At 43.6% G+C, this 23,619-nt stretch overlaps 1 protein-coding gene across 7 annotated transcripts in view; it reads right to left on the bottom strand.

Annotated features, from left to right (window-relative positions):
- Positions 1–23,619, bottom strand: part of Map7 (microtubule associated protein 7) — a 132,071-nt gene that overhangs the window by 71,304 nt on the left and 37,148 nt on the right. The window contains exon 1 of one of the 7 annotated variants that reach the window (XM_029482844.2): positions 2,079–2,614. The exons of the other annotated variants lie outside the window; for them this stretch is intronic. Coding sequence (XP_029338704.1) covers positions 2,079–2,100 — 22 coding nt within the window. The 5' untranslated portion in view covers positions 2,101–2,614. Of the gene's footprint in view, positions 1–2,078; positions 2,615–23,619 lie in introns of those variants that run through there. 7 annotated transcript variants of the gene reach the window in all.

Below are 23,619 nucleotides of genomic sequence, written 5' to 3'. Positions count from 1 at the left end.
TTTACTGATGGCTGCTTTTTCAAAAACAAGCAAATAAACAGCAAAACACCTAATCTAAAATCATCTAGCTGAGGAAAGTTCCAGAAAGGAAGTGTGATCCCTTCAACCCCGTCCGATGGAGGCTGAGAACAGACCACTAACTTACTGAAAGCCTTTCAGACTCTATGCTAGAGACTCCGGACTCGGTGACTACTCGCTGAAGACTTAAGTGAGTACCAAGGTGCTGGGAAAGTAGTATGGGCTAAGGTGGCTCACAGGGCAGCAGGGGCAGAGGGGCTGTTCGCTTCTTGCCTCACTCATCCCTAACCATCCCTGTCCAGGGCTGGTCCAACGGAAGCAGGCGTCTCCCACCTGTGTGTACTCCATGGCTGAGCTGCTGGGCTGCCGTGTGGGCGGAGGACATACATAGATAGCTACGCCTGCTCATCTCTCCTCTAAGCTTAGAGCTTCAAACTGAAGCTGGAGTCAATGGAAACAAAGCTTTCATGTTTTCTGTTTCTGCGAGGTCTTTGTAATATCCAAAACCCAAGAGATGGAAACAAAACAATAGGACCAAAATTCAGTATCATTTAAAAATTAATCTAGGATATTAAGACTTCTCTGGCTTAGCCCCAACCTTTTTAAATTTGAAATTTAACTGTTGACTTATCCCACTTCCATGCCAAGTAATGTGTAGTTCACATGATGTTGGCAAACTTATCGTATCATATCGAAATACAAAACCAGCTGCGCATTCATCATTATGTTTTATCCTAAGACATGAAAATCCCATGTGAATCTGCTTTACACTGTTTTGTTTAGCAGAGCTATAAAGGTCAAACTCAGGACGGTGAACACAGTAGACAAGTGTTCTACTCTGGACCCCCCCCCGCCCCCCGTAAATAACACTTGTGTGTAGAGAGCGGTCTACATGAAATATGCTCAAGGGCAGAAAGAATCTGGAAATTAGTTAAGCGAGCAAATCATATAGGAGGAATTTTGCTTTTCTTTGATGTATGTTGAAGCCTAAAATCTGAGAAGCCCCCATTGTACAACACTGTACACTGACAATACACATTTTTCTCTCATTTTGATCGATAATTAGTAAATAACTCATCTCAAAATTAGTAAAGTCAGAGTTAAAAGGCAAACACAAAATCAAAGCTCAAAGTCACTTCAAATATGCTGTCCCAATTCTGTACTTTTTAACCATAAAATATAAATAACAATTATTTAGACTATGAGTCATCTCCTAGTAGTTGATAATACATAAAATTCATGTCTTTCTCATAGCAAGTGTTTTATAGTAAAATATAAATTAAATGTACTTAAAAGCAAACAACTCCTTCCTTATCTCAAAACTTGAAGAATGTCTACTAGAGGAACTACTAGAGAAGAAAATACGGTGACAGCAATAACTCTTCAAAAGTAGCAGCATGAGCTCATGCAGGAAGTTTTCTCTGTAGAAAAACATGTAGATTTTTGTATGAAATTAAGTGTTCACAGGTCAAGACAAGGAAAGCATTCCAGTAGGAAAAGATGAGAGAGAAATGCAGGTTGTGTTTCTGAAATTGACAGATGGATGGATGGATGGAAGGAAGGAAGGAAGGAAGGGAGGGAAGGACAAGGAGGTAGGACAAATGCCTTCTTAATCCTGCAAATGTACTACTCTGCAGAGAAATGCCCATCTCCACCTCCACCATCTGGTCCAGAGGGAATATTAGGAGCAGTAAGAAATCAACAATTATGTAGCAAACTTTCCTACAGCTAACGTTTAACTGCATGTGGTCCTCCGTGGGCCTGCAGACTTTAGGAGACACTGTTGAGTCTTGTTTGTGCTTGTCACAGCAAGCAGCAGTGGTGTGGATGTGACTACTACACTTCCACCCAGCAAAGGTAACTTTAAATCCTGCTCTGCTTTCTAACCATACCAGCACTAAAAGGGCTTTCTTTCTCTTTTCAGCACACAGATCTAGTAAGAGCTTTCTTACGGGCTTCCACCCGCTGGAAGTGTTACTTTGTCACACTGGCCTAGCGAGCACTACATTCTTACAGATTCTTATTAAAGTTTTCACGACAGGCTTGCGCTGGTAACTTACATTCCATTCCGGCATCTTCCATGCTAAAACCCCTTCTCGAATGTGCTGCAACATATCTGCATGTCTCCCTCTTCTCGCTCTGTGTCCCACAGCCGGGCAAACACCAAACGGTCAGGCTAAGATTCTTTTTCCAGCTCGAGGTACACTCGGGAGAGAGTGAAAGGGTGACAAGACCTCTCTCCAACCCCACAGCCTGGTTTGAAACGGCAGTCCTGATCACTGAACCAAGTAAAACTTCTGTTCAAAAGAGTCAGTGAAGCTCACAGGAGCGTGGGAGGCCTCTCCTGGTTAAAAAATGCCCGTGAAGACACCCCAGTCTCAGGGACTCACTGGCTGTGAATGAAGCACACACTAGGAGATGAAAATGCCCTGCTGCATCTACTGTCCTTCTTTTTCTCCAGGCTCTTTTGCCTTTTGGTTTGGGGATCCCAACACATTTAGATCCTGCAAGGATCTAACCGTTCCTGAACCAGAAGCAACCATAGGCATGCATTCAGACTCGGTCATGCAGAGACCCCTCTGCTCTTTCTCCTCTCAGCTGCTGAGGACGAGTCACTGAGACCCAGCAGGAAGTAAAGGCTTTGACTTGCTTTAGCAGGTTCTAAGAAACCTGCTAAAGCAAGGGGGGGGGGGAGGGCCAGGGCCACGCGGTACAAACATTGAAACTCGAGAAATTATTTCTTCTCTGGAAGCTGCCACTTTGTTAGTTGGGAGTCACGTGGAACTTTGGGCTCAGTGCTAGTGAGGAGTCACGCGGAACTTGGGGCGTGGTGTCTCGCCACCTTGATGCTTTGTCTTTAAGAGGGGGTTCTCCCCTTTCCTTTTAAGATGGTATTGTAATTACAACATATCCCTTTTGTCCCTCCAAAGACTTCCACACTTCTATATTCTTCTCCCTGTTCCCCTTTAAATTCATGGTCTCTGTTTTATTAATTGGTACTCCACATGTAAACGGGCAGCGCCCATTTAATGTTACTTGTTTGTATTTTTTTCAGGGCTGACCACTGGCACTGGACAAGTTGGCGTGCTCTCTCCTGGGGAGGGCCACTTCTCTCATTCTCAGTTTTACTCGGTTATTTTTATTTGTGTGTGTGTGTGTGTGTGTGTGTGTGTGTGTGAGAGAGAGAGAGAGAGAGAGAGAGAGAGAACATACTGCCCGCAGGCAGATGCCTACAGACACAGAAGAGTCAGCCTACCTGTGTACAGGTGGTTGTAAGCTGCTCAGTGCGGGTTCTGGAAACTCAACTCCAGTTGTCCTCTGCAAGAGCCGTATGGACTCTCAACCACTGAACCATGTATTAAGTCTGGTTTATTTTTTGTTTTTTTTGAGACAGCAGCTCACTATGTAGTCAAGGCTGGACTGGGATTGAGCTTGCTATGTAGCCGAGGTTCACCTTAAACTCATGAAATTCCTACTTATGTTGATTCAGTGCTGGGATTATAGATTTGAACCACGATTCTGTGCTTTAAAGGGCTTTTGTGTAGAGTCACAATTAAAAGTCTTACTTACAGATATGGCGCGAGGTCCAGAAATCTTTGGTTAAAGCCAATTAACCTAATGAATTTAAGTTAACTACAAGCCCACCTTCAACTAGAAGACTCAGGTTTTTAGAAGAGATGAAACCATTGTGAGTGACCTTGAGTGGCCCCAGTGAGAGGCTGGACACCATAGCTTCCAAGATAGCTGAGGCTCAAGCACCCACTGAAGCCTTTATGAAGCCCATGGAAGGAGCTAAGGGGGGTGAGCTTCAGCCAGGGACCCCACACCCTCAGAACTCAGCACCCCCACAGCTGGGCCGCCTCCGTCCCAGCTCCTGACACTATGCAAACAGTGTGCATGACATAGACAAGTTGTCTGAAGCAGGATTTTACAACCCTGGTGCCACTGATCTTTAGCCTGGAAAAATCCTGTTATAGATAGCAGTTCAAACTTTATGATGATCTATTTGATGTCAAATGTTATTCTGAGAACTTTACACAAGTGGGCTGATCTGACATCACAACAATTACTTTATTATGCCAATTCTGCAGATGGAGTTCCTGGGCAGCAGAGGGAGACACCCAATGAAGCTAGTCTTAAGTCCACAGATCTGATCAATTTCTGGTCAAACATCCCGTGGAAAAATTGTATCTGTACTGATCATTGCTGCTTAAACAGTGCAGCCTAACAGCTATCCATATTGCATTGGGTATTATAGGAAATGTAGAAATGGTTTAGAGTATAGGGAAAGATGTGTGTGGAGTATACGGGAACAGTTACTAAGAAAAGGACTGAAGATTTTGAGTGTGGGAGCACTGGGGTTCTTCTCAGCGAGGACTGGAAAGTTCCTCTAACAGTCCGTCTTTCTGTAACTCTTACTCCACGCTCTGGGACAGCATGTACTCTTGAAGTGAAGAGAGGCAGAGCACCCAGGAAGCACTTAGGCCAGAATGGCCTGCTGAGACATGACTGGTACCACAAGGAGAGAAGAAAGGGAAGGACAGGGAGGACATTGTGTGGGCACAGCGCTCCACTCTTTCCCGAGAACAACAGTGTTTTAACTGAACGGTGATGCATTCATGCAGCAGGACAGCTGGCAGCCAACAAGAAGAAGGACAACAAAGGGTTTTCTATACACCGAGTGGCTCAGAAGATGTCCATGCCTAGCACACAGGCGATGGATGGGTGCTGACTCTTCCTAAGCTGTGGGGCACAGAATCTGTCTCAGAAAGAGGAGAAGTCCTGGCTGCTGCTATCTTCCTTGTTATCTTCTCAAGCCCAAAGCCCTGGCTTATCACTCCATTTTTGGTTCCATTTTGAATTTATTGCAAAACTATACTGATGAATGATATTGGCAGCTTACTATTTAAAAGAATGTAAATCACTTAAGTAGAGATTAAATGCACACAAATCCCAATAAGCTATGAGGAAATAAAGGTAGGTTTGTCAGTAAACACCACCTGATAATCCCTAACAAATATAAAACATGGAAACATTTCAGCAGCAGCAGTTAGACGAGGAAGTCGATTACAGAGCAGACCCTGGGAAGAAAATCCAAAGAGCTTATGTGCTTCCCTTCTATGGCCTTCCTTTCCACGTGCTCACCATGTCCTGCCCACTGCCTACCTGTTCTCCCCGGTCAGCCTCAGCTGTAACCACCTGGTCAAGGTCATGACCAGTGAGAGCTCTTCTCCATGCCTAGCCTGCATTCTAACTATCCTAGAGAGCTGAGAGAAGTCACGGTGAACTGTGGGCACAGCACTCAGTCTTCCCCTGCTGATGGAGCACCTTGCCCCCTTGTCCTTGCTTTGCCATCTGAACCTTTGACTCTGACTAGACTGGGTTTTATGCGGTAGGCATTCTATGTGCTCAGGAGACATCAGCCAGCATTCGTTTGTTCTCCCCACTCCTGGCTTTCCTGACAGGTAATTGAGGGGTAAATTTGTACGTTTCAGGTGTATAACATAATAGCATGCTTATGCACACACTGGAAAACGATTACCACAATTAAGTTAATTATCATCTCCATCGAGGGCCTAGCACTTTTATGTGTGGTGAGAAAGAGAGTATCTCCTAGCGAGTTTCCAGTCCAATATCCTTTCTCTATCGTGATCCCACTGGACGGAAGGTCCCAGAACTTGGAACTGAGTCTGTTCCTTCTGACAAACATCTCCCATTTCCCTGTCCCTTGCTTGTTTGTAACAGAGTCTCACACCAGAGCCTTGTGGGACCCTGCATCTGTTCCTATTCTAGAGAACAGAAATGGGCAGGGCTCAGGGACAGGGACACTTAAGGGACACGTAAAGGAAAAGACTACAGTGACTGAGGTCATGTGAACTGGTCAATCCCTTAAATTTTGTCCTACTTTGCTTTCCATTGCTGTGATAAAGGCCATGACCAAAAGCAACTTGGGAAAGAGAGGGTTTACTTTGCTTACACATCCCAGTCACAGTCACCCCCTGAAGGAAGCTAAGACAGAAACCAAGCAGGGCAGCAAGCACCCTAGAGGCAGGCGCTGAAGCAGAAGCGGCAGACAACACTGCTTTCTCAGCTTGCTTTTCTATACAAACCAGGCAAGAATCACCCACTGTGGGCTGGGCCCTCCCACATCAGACTTGCATACAGGCCATGATGGAGGCACTTTCTCAATTAAGGTTCCCCTTCTAACCAGCAATCTGAAAATGGTGCTGCACTTCACATTTTTTTATAAGAATTTAAAATATTTCACAGAAGAAAAATTAACTGTTTGTTACAATTATCACAATGGTGCAGATTAGACTTTGGTGTTTAGTAGAATGTGAATGTTTAACCAACCATAGGAGCTTGGTTATTACTATTTGGAGGCAAATATTAAGAGATTCCATGTATAGTTTACCTGTAGTTATAGAAAAGGAAAAGAACAGAGGTTCATTTCATAAAGGAATGTAGAAAACTTATACACCTGCACCACTGACAACTAAGAGACCCCAGCTAGCCCGGCAGCTGACAGTTCCTGCAAAATAGTTTGTTCTTTCTTGACCACACCCAGATTGCTTCTCATCTCAAGGATTAGACCTAATCTTAAGCACCCCTGCGCACACACAGCACTTTCTTTGGACCCCTTTGATTCCTAATTCTCCATTCTTTGTGTTCAAGAAGTCAGAGTGGCTCTGGAAGGCCTCCTGCCGCGCTCACAGCAGCCATGGCTGTGTGGGGACTCTGTCTCAGTAGTTGTCTTCTCTTTTCCTTTAGGAGGTTCCCAGAGGACACAATTTACAAACTGGGAAAGGATGCTGCTGCTTGGCTAGTCCCAAATGTATAGTGCTTCGGACAGTGATGCCATGTGCTGTGTTCTTTAGAAGAAATCTGTGGATTCATTTAAAGGTGTGCTGTGCTCTGTGCAAACGCTTCTTCCCTGCTCCTCCTCCTCTTCCTGTAGAGCAGCCTAGCTTCCAGCTTGCTACATAGCCAAGGCTGGCCTTGAACTCCCGAGAGCTGTGTTTGTAGGTGTGAGCCACCAGGGCTAACTCCATGATTGCTTTCTTTAGAAAAGGAGCTGTGACCTGCTTGGGGTTTTCTGGTTTTGTTTTGTTGTTGTTTTGTTTTTTGAACTCTACACACTCGTTATTCTGGACTCCTATATGTAGACTTCAAATTATAAAATCCAATTTCCTTCAGGGCAGTTTAGGATGTTTTTCTACCAAGTCCATGATTGATCATGCCTCAGTCTTCTCCTTACTGTCACCTATAACCAACTTTCTAAGGCAACTTTCTAAGAGCCTCACAATGGTTCTAGGGAAAATTACACTGCAGTAACTTATATTTGGGTACACACACATCACACTCATGTAACAACAATTAATGAAAAAACAGCCATGAATTTTGAAGCAAAGAATGGTATGTGGGAGGGTCTGGTGAGAGGAAAGGAGGTGGAAGATAATGTAATGATAATTTCAAAAACAAAAGAAAAATTTCAAACTTTGTATGCTGGAAGCCAAAGAGCTTACTGAACAACCAGGCACAGCAACTGAGTGAGTGAGCATTAAGTTGTAACTGTGGGGAGTCAACTGCCTCCTTCAATGGAAGACTTCCATTCCTTCACACGCGTCTACTGGGTTTTAAGACGTAATGATATATTGGAGCTTTCCACTTTGGGGTCAGATCTTCCAGGTTAATTGCGATGTATTTCAGAGGGGATTCTGCTGATTCGGAGGATTAGTTGGCAGAGCCTGACAGCTGGACCCATGTTAGCCCAGAAACAGAAATGAGGACTGTGACCTACTTTCAAACGGGCTATGCAGTGATTTCTTCAAACACCAGATTTCCCTTTCTGTACAGAAGTTGCTCCATCCTGTGCTTCATGGTTCGTTCCATGATACTTTCTTGCTGACCATCTCTTCAATCAGCTGTGTTAAGCCTTCCAGATGCTTCCAGGGCCCAAGCTATGGTGGCACTGCAGTCGCTGCAGGACTCCTACCTCGAAAAGCAGCAAAGGGCTTCCCTCTTTTACAAATCCAGAAACACATTCATTAATCTTCCCTAAGAGCCTCAGTGTGGAAAAGCTTTACTCCAAATTGCAATGGCCTATTATCTTCAAAAAAAAAAAATCCAGTAATAAATGTAGTATCAAAAATAGAAAATATAAGTGAGCACAAAGCTCCCAGTCTCGGTTTCAGACCAGACACCACAAGCATTTTAGTGCATGCTCTTACAGAATATGCATTCATGTGCATGAAACAAAGCCGGGATCTTTATGTAACAGCATGTTGAAATCTACTATCTGGATATCTTCTGTGTAATAAGACTTCCTTTCCTAGTGGCTGCATGATACTGAGCTGTATAGAGCATCTCATTTCTATAGGACGCACTTTATATCTATAACCTTACAAATTACATGTTGTAGAGATGGTTGCCTATTGAGCTATAAATATTTGAAAGGGGCTCACTGACCAAATAAGAGAACCCTGGTAGACAATCGCATAATTAGCAAAAAGAACTAAGAGGAGAAAATAAGTCTTCAGTGCACACTGGTAAAAATAAAGAGAAAGGAAGCAGGCCTTACGGCAGAAAGCCAACTGGGAAATGCAGAGGGAATGGTGGGTGGGTTAGCAAATCTACTTGGCATCTAACAGAACTGTAACTGCTTTGGAACGATTGAAGCTAAACCTCACAGGTAAGCAAGCATACGAGGAGGGTGAGCACACTTACCAAGTTTCAAAATAGCTTCCTACAATAAGAATTATAAAACAAAAATAAAACAAAACCTAGGTGATATGCCCTAACTAGAAAAGGGTTATGTCACCAGGGCTGGGACAAATCCTGCCTCCTGACATAACACAGGCAAAACCAGCACCTCTGTGGCATTACTGACCAAAACATATAACCTAGACTTAATCATCTATTAGCCAAACCCAAAACAGAGATGCTACCACAGAAAAACTAGCCTAAATGTTCCCAAGAGGTGAGTAACTACACGGGGTTACTCTGGGGCAGTCCCCTGCAGCATCCTGGATGTGCCCCACTGGGCAAATGGCATAGACAGCAGTGCTGCACTGAGCTACTTTTTTGCATTTGAGATATAATACACCCAAAAGATAAAATCTTTTTTTTTTAGGACAATTAAATCTTACAGTTAAAATTGTGCGGTTGAAGAGATGGATGGCTCCTCTTCCAGAGAGATTAGTTCAATGCCCAGAACCCACAGAGCAGCTCACATCTCTAGTTCTGAGAGATTTGATCCCCTCAAGCAGACACATATGCATGCAAAACATCAACATACATAAAATTATATAAAAATTTTTTTTAAAGTTTAAGTCTTTGGGTCTAGTTAATTTGGGGTATGACTTTTTAAAATCAAAACATTTTTTATAATAATTTTTAAAAAGTTAACATTGGCGGAATCTAAGAGAAAAGTGCACAGGAACTCTGTCTCATTCTTGTAATTCCTCAACTTTCCCTGAGGCCCAACATTATATGAACGAGGCTTAAGGCAGGGCTACTCAAGCCCTGTTTATCACTGATCTTAAAAGAATGAATACAATGTCCGGGCTTTTTCAGATATACAAGAAAGCTAATGAAAATAGAAACAATTGAATGCAAAACTCTCAAATTAATCTTGTTCTAAAACAATTAGAACATCTAGAACAACTTCTCCAAAACAAAAGACAGAAAAGGAATTCAAGTTTCTCATGTACAAAGCCGGGCGGTGGTGGCGCATGCCTTTAATCCCAGCACTTGGGAGGCAGAGGCAGGCGGATTTCTGAGTTCGAGGCCAGCCTGGTCTACAGAGTGAGTTCCAGGACAGCCAGGACTACACAGAGAAACCCTGTCTCGAAAAAAAACCAAAAACCATATACCCCTTTCTCCATCTCAAAGCAACTTGTTATAACTTCCAGAGGAAAGGATACAATCTATTCTTACATACTTAGTATATCATTTTCACATGTTTAACTTTTTCCTTTACAAAATAAAAAATCAATCTGATTTCATCAGATGAGAAAGTAGTGCTTCTTAATTTCAAGCTATCAAAGATTAAGTATGAAACATAAGCAAAAATGAAACGTAAGAAAAGAGCTACGGAAGGGGGAACTGCCCAGCCCGAGGGAAGATGGATCTGTCTGGTGAGGACGGAAACCCGGGCTGGGGGAGCTCCAGAGAGCAATTCCCCCACAAGGCTGGAGAATCACATTCTTATCTTAGACGAAGCCTGGGAAGACACACCTCTAGAAAGGTCAGCTTGCCCTCTTAGAACCAGGATGGAGCCCACACTAAACACCCTGAGCTGGATCACAGGGCCCCCAATGGAGGAGCTAGAGAAAGTACCCAAGGAGCTAAAGGGAACTGCAACCCCATAGGTGGATCATTATTATGAACTAACCAGTACCCCGGAGCTCTTGTCTCTAGCTGCATTTGTATCAAAAGATGACCTAGTAGGCCATCACTGGAAAGAGAGGCCCATTGGACTTGCCAACTTTATATGCCCCAGTACAGGGGAATGCCAGGGCCAAGGGGTGGGGGTGGGTGGGTGGGGGACTGGGGGGGGGAGTGTATTGGGGACTTTTTGGATAGCATTGGAAATGTAATTGAGGAAATTACCTAAAAAAAAAAAAAAACCCACCCTGAGCCAAGTGAAAGTCTGGCATTGTTCTAACACAAAAGCAAAATGTGTATAATGCTTTTTTTCTGTAAAGTAAGATAAAAGCTAACAAAATGTTCTTATTGAAGAAACACTACTATTCAGGAATTGGGAGACAAAAGCTACCACCGGACTGTAGCACATCACCGTGTTACAAACATCAATCTTATTGATTTATTTTTGTCCTTTCCCCCCATCTTTTCCCAGATAACCATTCCAGTGTGATGTGGCTAGGTGGGGCATTAACTGCCTGCTTCACTAAATTATTCAACAGTCACTAGAAACTGTTGAAGTCCTTAGTTTCCCCCACCCAGTGTTAAGACCCAATCCAGTTCCCTGACCCACAGACAGGCGAGCCTCAGTTTTCTTAGCCAGTGTTTGCACATAAAAAAGGACTGAAGGCTTCTATCATGTGTTAGGATATGCTCTTCATATGTATCTTGGTTACAAAATAAATCTAACCAAAAGCAACAATTCTAAACAAAAGTACATTTATTCATTTAATCAGTGGCCCAAGAACTACGAAGCTCTGCTTTCAAGAGGACAGAGTCGCCCATTAAACGCATTTGGAAAATGGTCAGAATCATTTCTCTCTCTCTCTCTCTGTTTTGTTGTTGTTGTTGTTTTTTTGTTTTTTTTTTTGTTTTTTTTTTTTTTTTTGAGACAGGGTTTCTCTGTGCAGCCCTGACTATCCTGGAACTCACTCTGTAGACCAGGTTGGCCTCGAACTCAGAAATCCGCCTGCCTCTGCCTCCCGAGTGCTGGAATCAAAGGTGTGCACCACCACTGCCCAGCTCATTTCTCTTCTCTTCAAAGCAAAAACTGAATACCACAACTTGGACAGTCCCTAAGGTAAGTAGTTCTCTGGCTTACTCAAGTGAGCTCTTTTCTAGTACTGGCTTATCTGGCCTGACTGTTACAGGAGTCCTCTGATTATTATTATATTATTTGGAATCAGGGCCTCTGAGCCCTGCCTAGTTTTGATGTCCATATCTACTGGTGGCTGGACTGGAACTCTTAACTTTCACCCCAACCTATATTTCCTAAGTGCTGGGTTTACAGACATGCACCACACCCACTTTAAAATATATCCTTAAATTATACTATTTACAAGAGTCTTAAAACTCCATTTTACATTATATAGTTTCAACGTGATTTCCCATAAAATCAACACTGTAGCAGAGCAGTATGTTCTCTTCCCGACCCAAATGTACCAGCAGGAAGCACAGTGATGGAAAACTTAGGGGAATCTAATTTAGAGTCACCAGACTGCCTCAGAAGAAGGTAACTACATTTGATGACTTAATCAATTCCTCTTGCTTTTTTGGGCTTTAAATATAAATCCATAATGCATTTTTAAAGATGGCAAAAATGGATATTAAACTCCATTAGCAGGCTCCATAAGTCTGATGTGGATCAACAATTTTTTTTCCATCTTCCTAGAACTTTACGAGACGAGGTAGGTCTAATGGACCAATTAGGGTGGGAAGCCATCACTGTCTGCTCCCCTGTGCCTAAACAAACTGTTGTAAGAACATGTTCTTACAACAAACGCAGATGCGCTCTTTGCAGACATGCACACAGCGTCTGCTGTCTGCACAATTCACTAAGCCCAACTGGAAAAATCAGCAAAGGCACCTCAAAGTCAAGGAGGTCTTTATGCGAATAGAGTAGCACAGACAGGGGAATGAAGGGAAAACCCACTGAAGCTTCACCCAAGAACAGGCACCACAGTCAACAGGAGGCTCTTTGCTGGCAAATCCCAGAGGCACAGGAAGCTCCCAAGAGGCCAAAAGCTCCCTGTAGCCAGGAGCACCTTTGGTGCTGTGCATGCTCAAGTCTCCGATCTACTGTTTCTTAGACGTGAGCTTCTGCACACACTTTTACTAATGGCAACCATATGGGACACATCTGTAGGTTTTCTCAATTCTAAATTTTCATAGGCAGAGAAAAGCTGATAAAAAATCGCCTAGAGCATGGGAGAGTCGCTGCAGACTGACCTAGTTAGAATTGGCGGCCGAGTGCATCTGAGCTGGGTTAATCCTGTCCCTACCCCCAGGCTTTAGGGTTCACCAGCTCTTAGGGCTTTACAGTTTATAGGTCATTTGCTGTTTGAAACCAGTTTAGTGAGGGTCTGACCATTGAGAGCTATCCCAACTCAACTAAGACAACAAAAATTTAAACCAAACTTTCTAAAAGTGATACACTGCTAATGTTGCCGTGAGAGTGCTATCTGTTGCACATGTGGACAGAAAGATAAATATTCTTTATAGGAAGAAACAGATAATACATGTCTCAAAAGGAAATGTCAAAGGGGCTGGGGGTACAGTTCAGTGGTAGAGTTCTTGCTCAGCAAGTCAGACTCAATGTGTTTAACCCCCAGCACAGGGGGGAAATCAAACAAACAAACACCAGGAGAGAGAAACATTTGTGGAAGATGGGAAATGCCAACAAGCATATAACATACTGTTACCAACAGTAAAAAGGACGTTATAACAATAAACTATCAGTTCTTTTCCTAGGGCAAATCTCAAATGGGAGGATACTTGCCAAAAGTATTTTAGAAGGATGTCCCCAAAATGCTGCTGATATTAAGTGGAAAATGGGCTAAAAATTCCGTATATAATGATATGCAAACTTTCTATACAAGCAATGTGTGCATCTGTAGAAGCCATAACACTGCACACAAACGTTGATGTAGCAGTTTATAAATGGCAGGAACACAGCTAACTTACAGTTTTAATTTTTCCCTGTGTTATTCAAGCACACCAAAGTTCACTGCTGCTTCATCATCAGAAAAAAATATTATGGTTTAAATATTTAGGCATAAACAGGTGAGAAATGCCTGGGGAGTTTTGTTCAGGTTCTGTGTGTCTCAATTATTAGCAAGGACAGACAAAATCTTTTAATTGTATGAACACTTTGGAAGACACTTCATGTGTATGAGCAGAGGGGAAGGAGTCCTCTGCTAAGAGGCATATTTATTCTCCCAGAAAAGGTGTTTCTACCCCAACCCCCAACCCCAGAGACAAAAACAAAGCTCTCTAAAGGCAAGTCTTATGTCAAAAGGGCACTTAAACATCAAGTTTCTATTTTGTTCCCATTCCACTAACTAAAACACTTCAAAAGATGGCAAAGTAAGTTTCTTGGAGTAGAACATAAGATACGTTGATTTATACTATTTGCCATGTGAGGGTCTTAAGGAAGCTTGCATATGCTACAAGAAATAAGGCAGAAAACATCATAAAGCTGCAATAGGAGGACTAGGCAGTTTATGCATGGTGGTCTGCCTCGATCCCCACACAGATATGCTTCACCACCAACACCCTCTCTGTTGCATTATGGTTTTAACAAAAATAGGTTTTAGTAGGTTCCAAGTTAAGGCCTTATCTCCAGCTTCTAGGGCAGACTGTCATGTCTTATAAGATGAAATTGCAGAATTTCTACTATTCCCCCTGGAGGAGCGGGAGAGAAGGATAAGAAGAGGATGATAGCAACCTCTTCTGCACTGTCAGGTAAACATACATTTACCTATAAACTGAAAAGCAACTCAGACAGGAAGAGAGGGAGAGAGATGCCCTCCTTGACTGCTCTCCATCTTACTTTCTGGAAGAGAAGTCTCTGACTTTATTGTGAGCTCACTGACCCAGCAAGCCCCAGAGCTTCTCCTATCTGTCCCTCTGTCTTAGTCAGGGTTTCTATTCCTGCACAAACATCATGACCAAGAAGCAAGTTGGGGAGGAAAGGGTTTATTCAGCTTACACTTCCAAACTGCTGTTCATCACCAAAGGAAGTCAGGACTGGAACTCAAGCAGGTCAGGAAGCAGGAGCTGATGCAGAGGCCATGGAGGGATGTTCTTTACTGGCTTGCTTCCCCTGGCTTGCTCAGCCTGCTCTCTTATAGAACCCAAGACTACCAGCCCGGAGATATTACCACCCACAAGGGGCCCTCCCCGCCTTGAACACTAATTGAGAAAACGCCTTACAGCTGGATCTCATGGAGGCATTTCCCCAACTGAAGCTCCTTTCCCTGTGATAACTCCAGCTGTGTCAAGCTGACACACAGAACTAGCCGGCACACCCTCCCCTACTGGAATCACAGGCACAAGCTGCTGTACCTGGCTTTTTGTTGTAACGTGGGTGCTGCTCATCTAAGCTCAGGCCCTCATGCTTCTACAGCAAGAACTTCATTGGCTGAACTATCTACCTCCCTAGTCCTCACTAGAGGACTTTCAACTAGAAAGGTCTGCTTCTGTAAGTGGCCATTGGCCAGTAAACACCTAATAGCACTGCCACCTTTATCACCAATACCAACAGTTGCTTTCTTCTCTGTTCCTCAGATCAACTCTGTCCTTCTCCTCATTCAGCGACCCGTATACTCTCAAGTATCCTCCCATCATCACCATTACCCGTAACATGGGGTACGCTCCAGAACAAGGATGCAGATGGGCCCTTCCCAGACCCCCATAGAGGCGTCCTGTCATCTACATGGACAGAAACAAGTGCACCTCGGATGCCAGAAGCAAGGGAACACAGACAAGCTAGGGCAGGTGAGAGAGCCCGAGCAATTCTTGAGGCTGCGGTGGCCTCACAGTGAGGAAAGAATAAGTGAAGGGTCAGCACTGGGAAGGAAGAGCTTGCTTGCTTGCTTGCTTTCTTTCTTTCTTTCTTTCTTTCTTTCTTTCTCTCTCTCTCTCTCTCTCTCTCTCTCTTTCTTCCTTCCTTCCTTCCTTCCTTCCTTCCTTCCTTCCTTCCTTCCTTTCTCTCTCTCTTTCTTTTTTCTGTTGTCCTGATTTACATTCTTTTTAAAATTAAAAAAAAAAAATTTTATTAGATATTTTCTTTATTTACATTTCAAATGCTATCCCGAAAGTTCCCTATGCCCTCCCACCACCCTGCTCCCCTACCCATCCACTCCTACTTCTTGGCCCTGGCGTTCCCCTGTACTGCGAAGGAAGAGTTTCTATAGCAGCAAGAAGAAGAAAAAAAAAAATCAAACCACTGCAATAGAAGACCACAAAGAGTAAGATTCAAGAGGGCGGTGGATACAAAGATCTGTGAAAGTCAGGCAGTGGGGACGAGATGCTTTAAATCCCAGCTCTCTGAAGGCAGAGGGAGTTCGAGGCCAGCCTAGTCTACAAGTGAGTTCCAGGACATCCAGGGCAACACAGAAATCCTGCCTGGAAAAAACATATAACCAATATAAAACAAAATAAAAGATCTGTGATTAAAGACTTGACAATATTCATCTAAAACTGGAAGTCTCATGACTTTCAGAATAAGATGATTTACGATTAGATAAATAATATCCCTAATAAAACATTACATTTCAAAGTAAAAGACTTCTGTCAGTTTTCTAACTTGATGACTTTAAATTTATTTCCCATATTATGGTTGTGAAAAACCTAATCATAGTTGCCAAGGCAACCATAAAACCCTTTAAAAGAATTAAAACGGCAAGCTCACACCATTAAATTTGGGGTGGGTACCAATTATACTCAGGTCATAAGACACCTCTGACTTGGGGACAGCCAATAATGAAGACACCCAATTCCACTCCCAAATATTTTTCCTTAATTGGCAGTGTACAATCTTGAGAGTTTGAAACAAGCACAAAGGAAAACATGCTAATCATAAGTGCTCAAGAATCATGTCTCATAATTATTAATCCTGTATTTATCAAGGTCTGCTTTTAAAATAGAATAGACATGAGAGACCTAAGGAGCCAAGAGTAGAAGTCATTAGAAAATTCTAGAACATTGTACTTAAGTCATCATCAGATCTCATGCATTCTTTGTTTTGTTTTTTTTGTTTGTTTGTTTTTCTAGACAGGGTTTCTTTGTGTAGCCCTGGCTGTCCTTAAACTCAGAAATCCACCTGCCTCTGTCTCCCAAGTGCTGGGATTAAAGGCAAGTGCCACCACTGCCCGGCTGATCTCATGCATTCTCATACAGGTTAACTATCCCTTATCTGAGATGGTTGAGACCAAAGATGTTTAAGAGTGTGGGTTTTCTTTGGATTTTTTTACAGTATTTACACACACACACACACACACACACACACACACGATAAGTGTAGGAAATAAGAGTCAAGTCTAAACCTGGCATTCACTTACATTTCATATATCCTTATACACATCGCCCAAAGTAATTTTATACAGCAATTTTGTGCACCTGTGTTTTGACAGCGACCTGTAACATGAAGGATAGATATGAAATTTTCTACTTGTGGGATCACGTTAGAGTTCAAAATGATTGTAGATTTTTATGGATTGAGCTTTCTAATTAGGAATGGTCAATCTGTATTTTGTTTTCATCTTAACATTAAGCCACAGTATGACCTTGCTAGTGACACTTCACTCATTTCTGCACACTGTAGAAGGCAAACCTAGGAGCAAACAGAAGCTGCGTCACAGGCACGCCTGTTATTCTGATGTTGTGTCTCTTAGTTTGGGACATTCAGTATCTTTGTCTCTAAATAATTCTCCAAACCACACAATGACCTATGAAGCCAATTTCCACCCGTGACTATCAAGCCAATTACAGCGTACTATTATCAAGCACTGCATGTTGTTTCTTCCAGCTATTTATATCTTACCTTTTCGATATAAAGGCAAAAATGAAACCCCCAGGTTGACTTCAGACACCAGCAGACAGTGTGGTCTTTCCGAGTTTTGAGGCTGAAGCTGTCCTTTTGGGATAAGCTGGGTGTGGTATCTCAGTCTGTCCCTTAAACCTATCTGTACTACTTGGAACATTATAGAGGCTGGTCGGACCCTCACTGCTTCTGCGGGCCCGAATAACAATCAATATTGCCCCGCAGGATGGTGAGGATACAGGCCTCTGCTGAGCATCCTTCCCCTTCTCCCCAAAGCTACTCCTCTTTCAGAAGCTTCTTCTATGCTGCAAAGACTTTGGTACTGCCGCCATTAGGACTCTGCAATGCTCTAGGGTGTTTCTGAAAGTGAAAGGTGCTAGCTATATAAATTCCCAGATTGAGCCTGGTTTTATCAGGTAGCATTTTTTAAATTAGATGTCTTAATATTATATCGTTAAGAGCCTAAACTTTAAATAGATTTCCTCAAATTGTGCTTTGTAGACTGAACAACATTAAACTGCCATATTGGGCAAAAATTAGATAGGGCAATTTCTTACAGTTCAATCTATTCCCTGACCCAGTTTATGCTAATCTTTCTGGGGCCAAAAGGAGTTGTTGGTACAAAGGCAGATGACACCCAGCTAGCCTCTCATTCCTAGGACAAAGCTCTTTGTAAGTGATGGTCCACATCTGCTACCCTGTGGTGCCCGAACCCAGTCGGTCAAATGGCTTTACCCAGCTTATCATACCAGTATCAGATAACAATACTGACATTTAACTACACAGTCGAACAAGAAGCCTGGTGAGGGAACTGTGTGTGTGCACGTGTGCACATGCTCGTGCGAGGTGTACCATCAGCAACTAGCCAAGACCATGAAGTGAAACAGACAGACTAGACTACAGCTATAAGAGCTCACCCTTTTCCTTACTGTTTCCCCAAATACCTTATTAATCTTTATTTCCTTACTTTTGAGATAGGTATGGCATTTATCCAGGTTGGCCTGGCAGTCAATACTTAGCCAAGGATGACCCTCTGGCTTCTGCCTCCCAGGGCTGAGTTCACAGGTATGTATCACCTCCCAGGTATTCCAAAGTCACTTGTAAAATGCAAGTGTAACATTTAGAGGGTCATACTAAGTAGACATCCTTGATTTAAGTATACAATTGAAACCAAAAGCAAAAGTGCTAGCCTGTGACGTCTCCACATGACTGGCTACTCTATTTGCCTTCAGGTCTGATCTGAAAAATTACATTCCTGGGGAAACAGAGGAATAATTATGCCGCAGCACTTTTGTTTTGTACAATAAGCCATCATTTACAACCCCTACAGAACCAACAGCGTCTTATTATTTAATGAAGCTGTTGGGGGTTGGGAGTAGACGCGTACCATCTTTCCTGTCCTCGTCCACTAACCTTGGAACTCTTTTTCCATCAGGAAGTGGTTAGGACTGGAAAGCAAAGGCCTGTGTGCAGTAATCTCTGCTCTATTACAGGAAGTAAACACGACACTCATGCAATCCTGGTGTCTCCTTGTCAGGAACTGTTCCTAGTGTTTCAGCACAGACTACGTGTTCTTACACTTGGAGCTTTTATTCTTTTGTTACTGGGGACTTAACTCAGGGCCTCCTTCATGTGAGCATGCTGATCCCGTCTCCCTACACGTCTAAGTACATCGTTAAATTCTGAATGCAGGGTGCATTCTATAATGAGGTGACACAGGCTACAACATAATGACCACTGAGATGCTGTTTGTTCATTTAAGCTTTGACCTTCAGGTCACACTCTATAGAACTGGAATGGTATATCCTACCTGACTTTCAAGTTTTAAGTAATTCAACTTTTTAGAGTTTTTGGTACCTGATCATAGCTGGGTAGTGATGGGTCATGCTTTAATTCATGCACTTGGGAATCAGAGGCAGGCAGATCTTTCTGAGTTTGAGGCCAGCCTGGTCTACAGAACAAGTCTGAGGACAGTCAGAGCTACAGAGGGAAACCCTGTCTCAAAAACCAAAAACAACAACAACAAAACAACAACATACCTTCTCATTTTTTTGTTTGTAAGATATAAACCACTTTCCGGCTTGAGAGGCTGAAACCCCTGAGGAGGAATTGGATTTTGTTGGGCTGAGTTAATACAAACCACCATGCATGGACTGTGCTTTCTGCCTCGTGGCCTCTGGAACAGGCTGTGATTTAGGAGGCAGGAGAAAGAAGCAAGACCATCTGGCACCCTGAAGGCTGCATCTGGAGCCGGGCGTGGTGGCGCACGCCTTTAATCCCAGCACTCGGGAGGCAGAGGCAGGCAAATTTCTGAGTTCGAGGCCAGCATGGTCTACAAAGTGAGTTCCAGGACAGCCAGGGCTACACAGAGAAACCCTGTCTCAAAACAAAACAAAACAAAACAAAAGGGCTGCATTTGTGGCGTGCGAGAGAGCACTAAGTGGAATCCTGATGGTGACAGAGTTGGTGGCAGTTACCATGTAAGCGCTTTAGTGAAAAGTGGTCTAGGTGTTTAGCAGATACAGTTACTTGTCCTTGGGAGTTGGAATAGGTTACACAGGTTTGCAGGGATAATCTGATTATGCAAAGTAGAAATATTTATATAGGAAATAATGTTTCTCCTGTGTCTGCACATATACATACCTAGGATATTGCTTCATACTCTTGACCTTGTGGGCCACAGGGTTTAAGGGATCCCTTCCAAGATTCTTTACCAGAGAAGGGGAGCTGTCTTAGATTCTAACTCGAGAGTTAAACCCGTCTGCTTTTTAGAGGAACACCCAGGGAAGCTGTGTTGCTCATCTCTGCCATGACAATGGTTGGGGGTCACATAATGAAAAGAAAGCCTGTGTCTATGGGGGGCAGATGCAAACGCTGGACCCTGCCCAACAGTGGGCTGTGTGAAAGGATGCTCACACACATGTTATTGCAAGAGCATGCTTGTCCACAGAGAAGAAACAGGAGGAGAATGTTCTAAGATGAGACGGAGAAGGGAAGTTAACAGTCTCGGCTTCAGCTAAGGGGCAGCAGATCAGTGAAGGCCTTGATGCAGACCAAGCAGAAAGCTCACAGCCCACTCACTGGTCATACCTGATGGGGTGGATGCACCCAAGGAGCAGCACATGGAAAAATCATGTGTGTATAACAAGGAATAAGTTTGGTACATATAAAATGCCTTTTCAAATAAAGAGCTGTTTATAGATAGCTATGCACGTGTCCATTGATCTAAATATATGAATGTGATAGAATCTGACCTCTATTTTGATCAAAGACTCCAATTTATTAATATAGTAATAAAAATGCATTAACATAAAGGAGCAAGGAATGTGAAAATCACCTATGATAGCAAAGTAACGCTTTAGTCAATTTAAAAAGCTAGCAAATGGGAACGCTGGTGTTTTCAGTAATTTCTTCGGTCAGCCCAGCTGAAGAACCTAAGTGGACTGTAGTGGTCCAGGACCGAGTAGCTGAATTAGCTTGTCCTAGCAGCAAAGCGTCAAAGACACAGCTTCTACTTACTATATGCTTTAGAATGTCGCATAGAGATAAGCGCATCTGGATGGAGATCACTCCACGGGCACGAGTCTGGCTGCTCTTCCAGAGGACTTGGGCTTGTTTCCCAGACCCCACATGGCGGCTTACAACTGTCCCAATCCCCAGTTCCAAGGGATTCAATGCTCTGTCTTCTAAGGGTACCAGGCATAGAAACGGTGTAATATACACATGCACACATAAAGTAGGAACACATTTTCGAATAAGAGAAAATGCTCAGCATACTGGCTCACAAGTCTGAAATCTGTCCCGCCAGTGTCCCCACAAATCACAACTGTGATGCACATTTGGCCACGTTCATTAACAACTATGGAACAGGGTTCTAGTCAAAGATCCTGCTGAGTCACTGCCTTCTCTGAATTGGACTTGGCCACTCTTCCCACCAGGAAGTAGGGCTTCTCTCACTCACTTAATCAGGACTGGAATTGACACACTTGACCCAGTATTGTATATGGCAAAGGTAACCAGGGGCAACTTCCAAGGTTAGGCCTAAAGGGACCTGGCAGCACCTGCTGGCTGCCACTCTTCTGGAATGTTTTCCTGAGGGGACAGAGGTCAGAAGGCCCTGTGGGGGAGAACAAGGACAAACCTGCTGACAGTTACCAGGAACTTACCTGCTGGGCAGGTAAGATCACTACAGCACTCTCAGAGAGCAGGCCCTCGCTGAAGGGAGCCTGAGAGAGCACAGGCAAACTAGAGAGCAAAGCTCCACCCCAGAGGCCAGAACTGTGGCACACCTGGGGTTTGGCGCCTAGCAACAGTTAGCTGACGTGGCTGCACTAGCAGAATTTGAAAGCCAGTGTTAGGCGGAGATCTATTTCCTCTAGGCCTCCTGATGGTTCCCTTGGGCATGATGTGTCACCAGGATGGTACTGAACCAGGAAACCAGACAGGCGCACAGACTGCCTGGCGGAAGTGGAAGAAACCCTCCGGGTTGACTTGAGTGATAAAACTGCTGTGGCTCAAGAGATGACCTATAGATGGTCTTCCTGGGTTTGCAATTCTAAAAGCATACTCATTTAAAAAAAGATGTGCCAGGTAGTGGTGGCGCACCGCACGCCTTTGATCCCTGCACTTGGGAGGCAGAGAGAGGCAGGCAGATTTCTGAGTCCGAGGCCAGCCTGGTTTACAGAGTGAGTTCCAGGACAGCCAGGGCTATACTGAGAAACCCTGTCTTGAAAAACCATAAATAAAATAAAATAAAAAAGATGTGATACATTAGGAGTTAAATAAGCCTGCCCTGTTCCTCCCGCCTTCCCTCTTTCTTCCCCTCATTTATTTTGAGACAGGGTATGGTTCTGCTGCCTAGGTTGGCCTTGCAGTCACTATGTAACACAAGTTGGACTAATTTTCAAGGATAGCCTCCTGCCTCAGCCTCTAGGATGTTGATATTACAAGTATGTACCATTATGTACAGCTTTGAATTTATCTCTTAAAAGTGTTTATACCAGGAGGGGTGGGGGTGGTGTAGACACATACAAAGTTCTCCAAAAACTAAAATTGTATCTATAACTCCCCTTCTCCCACATCTAGGTTTGTACATCAACAGCCAACATGCCAGGGATGTTGAACACTAAGCCAGCATGACGAAATGTGTTAAGGGCTGGTAGCAACAAGATGACTCTGCTGAACAGCTTCACCTTGTGTACGATTCTCTCTATTCAAATCCAAGAGAAGGTTCTAATGGTACTAAGCCAGTTTACTCTATGTCTCCTCCAAGGGCCAGTTAGTTAATACACAGAACTAGCCACTGGCTATGAGCTGAAATCTACTTCCCAGTACCCTGGAGTGTGACTATAATTAGAAACAGCACTTCAAGGAATTAAGGTCAAATAAGGTCCTAAGGGCATCGGAGGACATGAAGACACTGATGGGCAGAACAATGAGAGAGATATGGACGGGCCATCTACAAATCAGCAAACAGGCTCCCAAAAAGGCCATCTCTGCATACTTGACAGACTTCCAAGCCTCTACATGAAGGAAACAAATTCCTGTTAAGGCAGACTGGTAATTTGTTATGGCATCCCCAGGGCAGAACTCATCCACTGATACACAGCCACACCTGACAGGCATTCCGATCAGACCTCCATGTAGCAAAGACCTGAGGGCGCCCTCTCAGGCTCACATCTGCTCTGCTCTCTTCCTCTATGTAGACCAGCAGGTATCAAACTCACACCCCTCCCCCTCAGTCTCTCTGAGCCTACAACCATGTTGTGTGGCATTTTCTCAGCTCTGGACTCCTCAGCTATTCTAAGGCTTGATGGGTCTTTCCCTTCTAAAGAGAAGGGCCTTCCCTGAATTGTCTGTGCTCACACATGCCATTTACATAAAGCCAAGAAATCAGTTCACTTGTCCTAGCATGTGTGGGTTCACACATGTCCTCCCATTTAACTGAAGACAGTGCGGTTATCACCCTCTGACAGGGTTTGAGGGAAATACGTTCAGAGGTCACATAATTTGCCTAAAGTTACAGGGCTGATAAGAGCAACAGAACCAGAAGTGAGCCCAGCACCTTCTAATTCCACAGCCCGTGTCCTCAACTCATTACGCTCAACTATCTTTCCCTCTACAGGCCAAGGCTGTAGGAGCCATACAGTATGCATGTATGTCAGGCCTGGGCTGTAGGGGACCACACAGTATATATGTCAGGCCTGGACTGTAGAAGCCACACAGTATGTATGTATGTATATATGTATGTCAGGCCTGGGCTCTCACAAGTATGACATATATGTATGCTCCTCTATTCTGATTCTGAAATGTAAAAAACCATGTGGATTTAATGTTACTCAACTGCACAG

This window comes from Mus caroli, unplaced genomic scaffold (genome assembly GCF_978045245.1).
Source record: "Mus caroli unplaced genomic scaffold, Mus_caroli_1 scaffold_9, whole genome shotgun sequence".
Taxonomy (NCBI): domain Eukaryota; kingdom Metazoa; phylum Chordata; class Mammalia; order Rodentia; family Muridae; genus Mus; species Mus caroli.
Note: the sequence above shows the minus strand (reverse complement) of the source record. Positions and strands in the feature narration are given on the sequence as shown.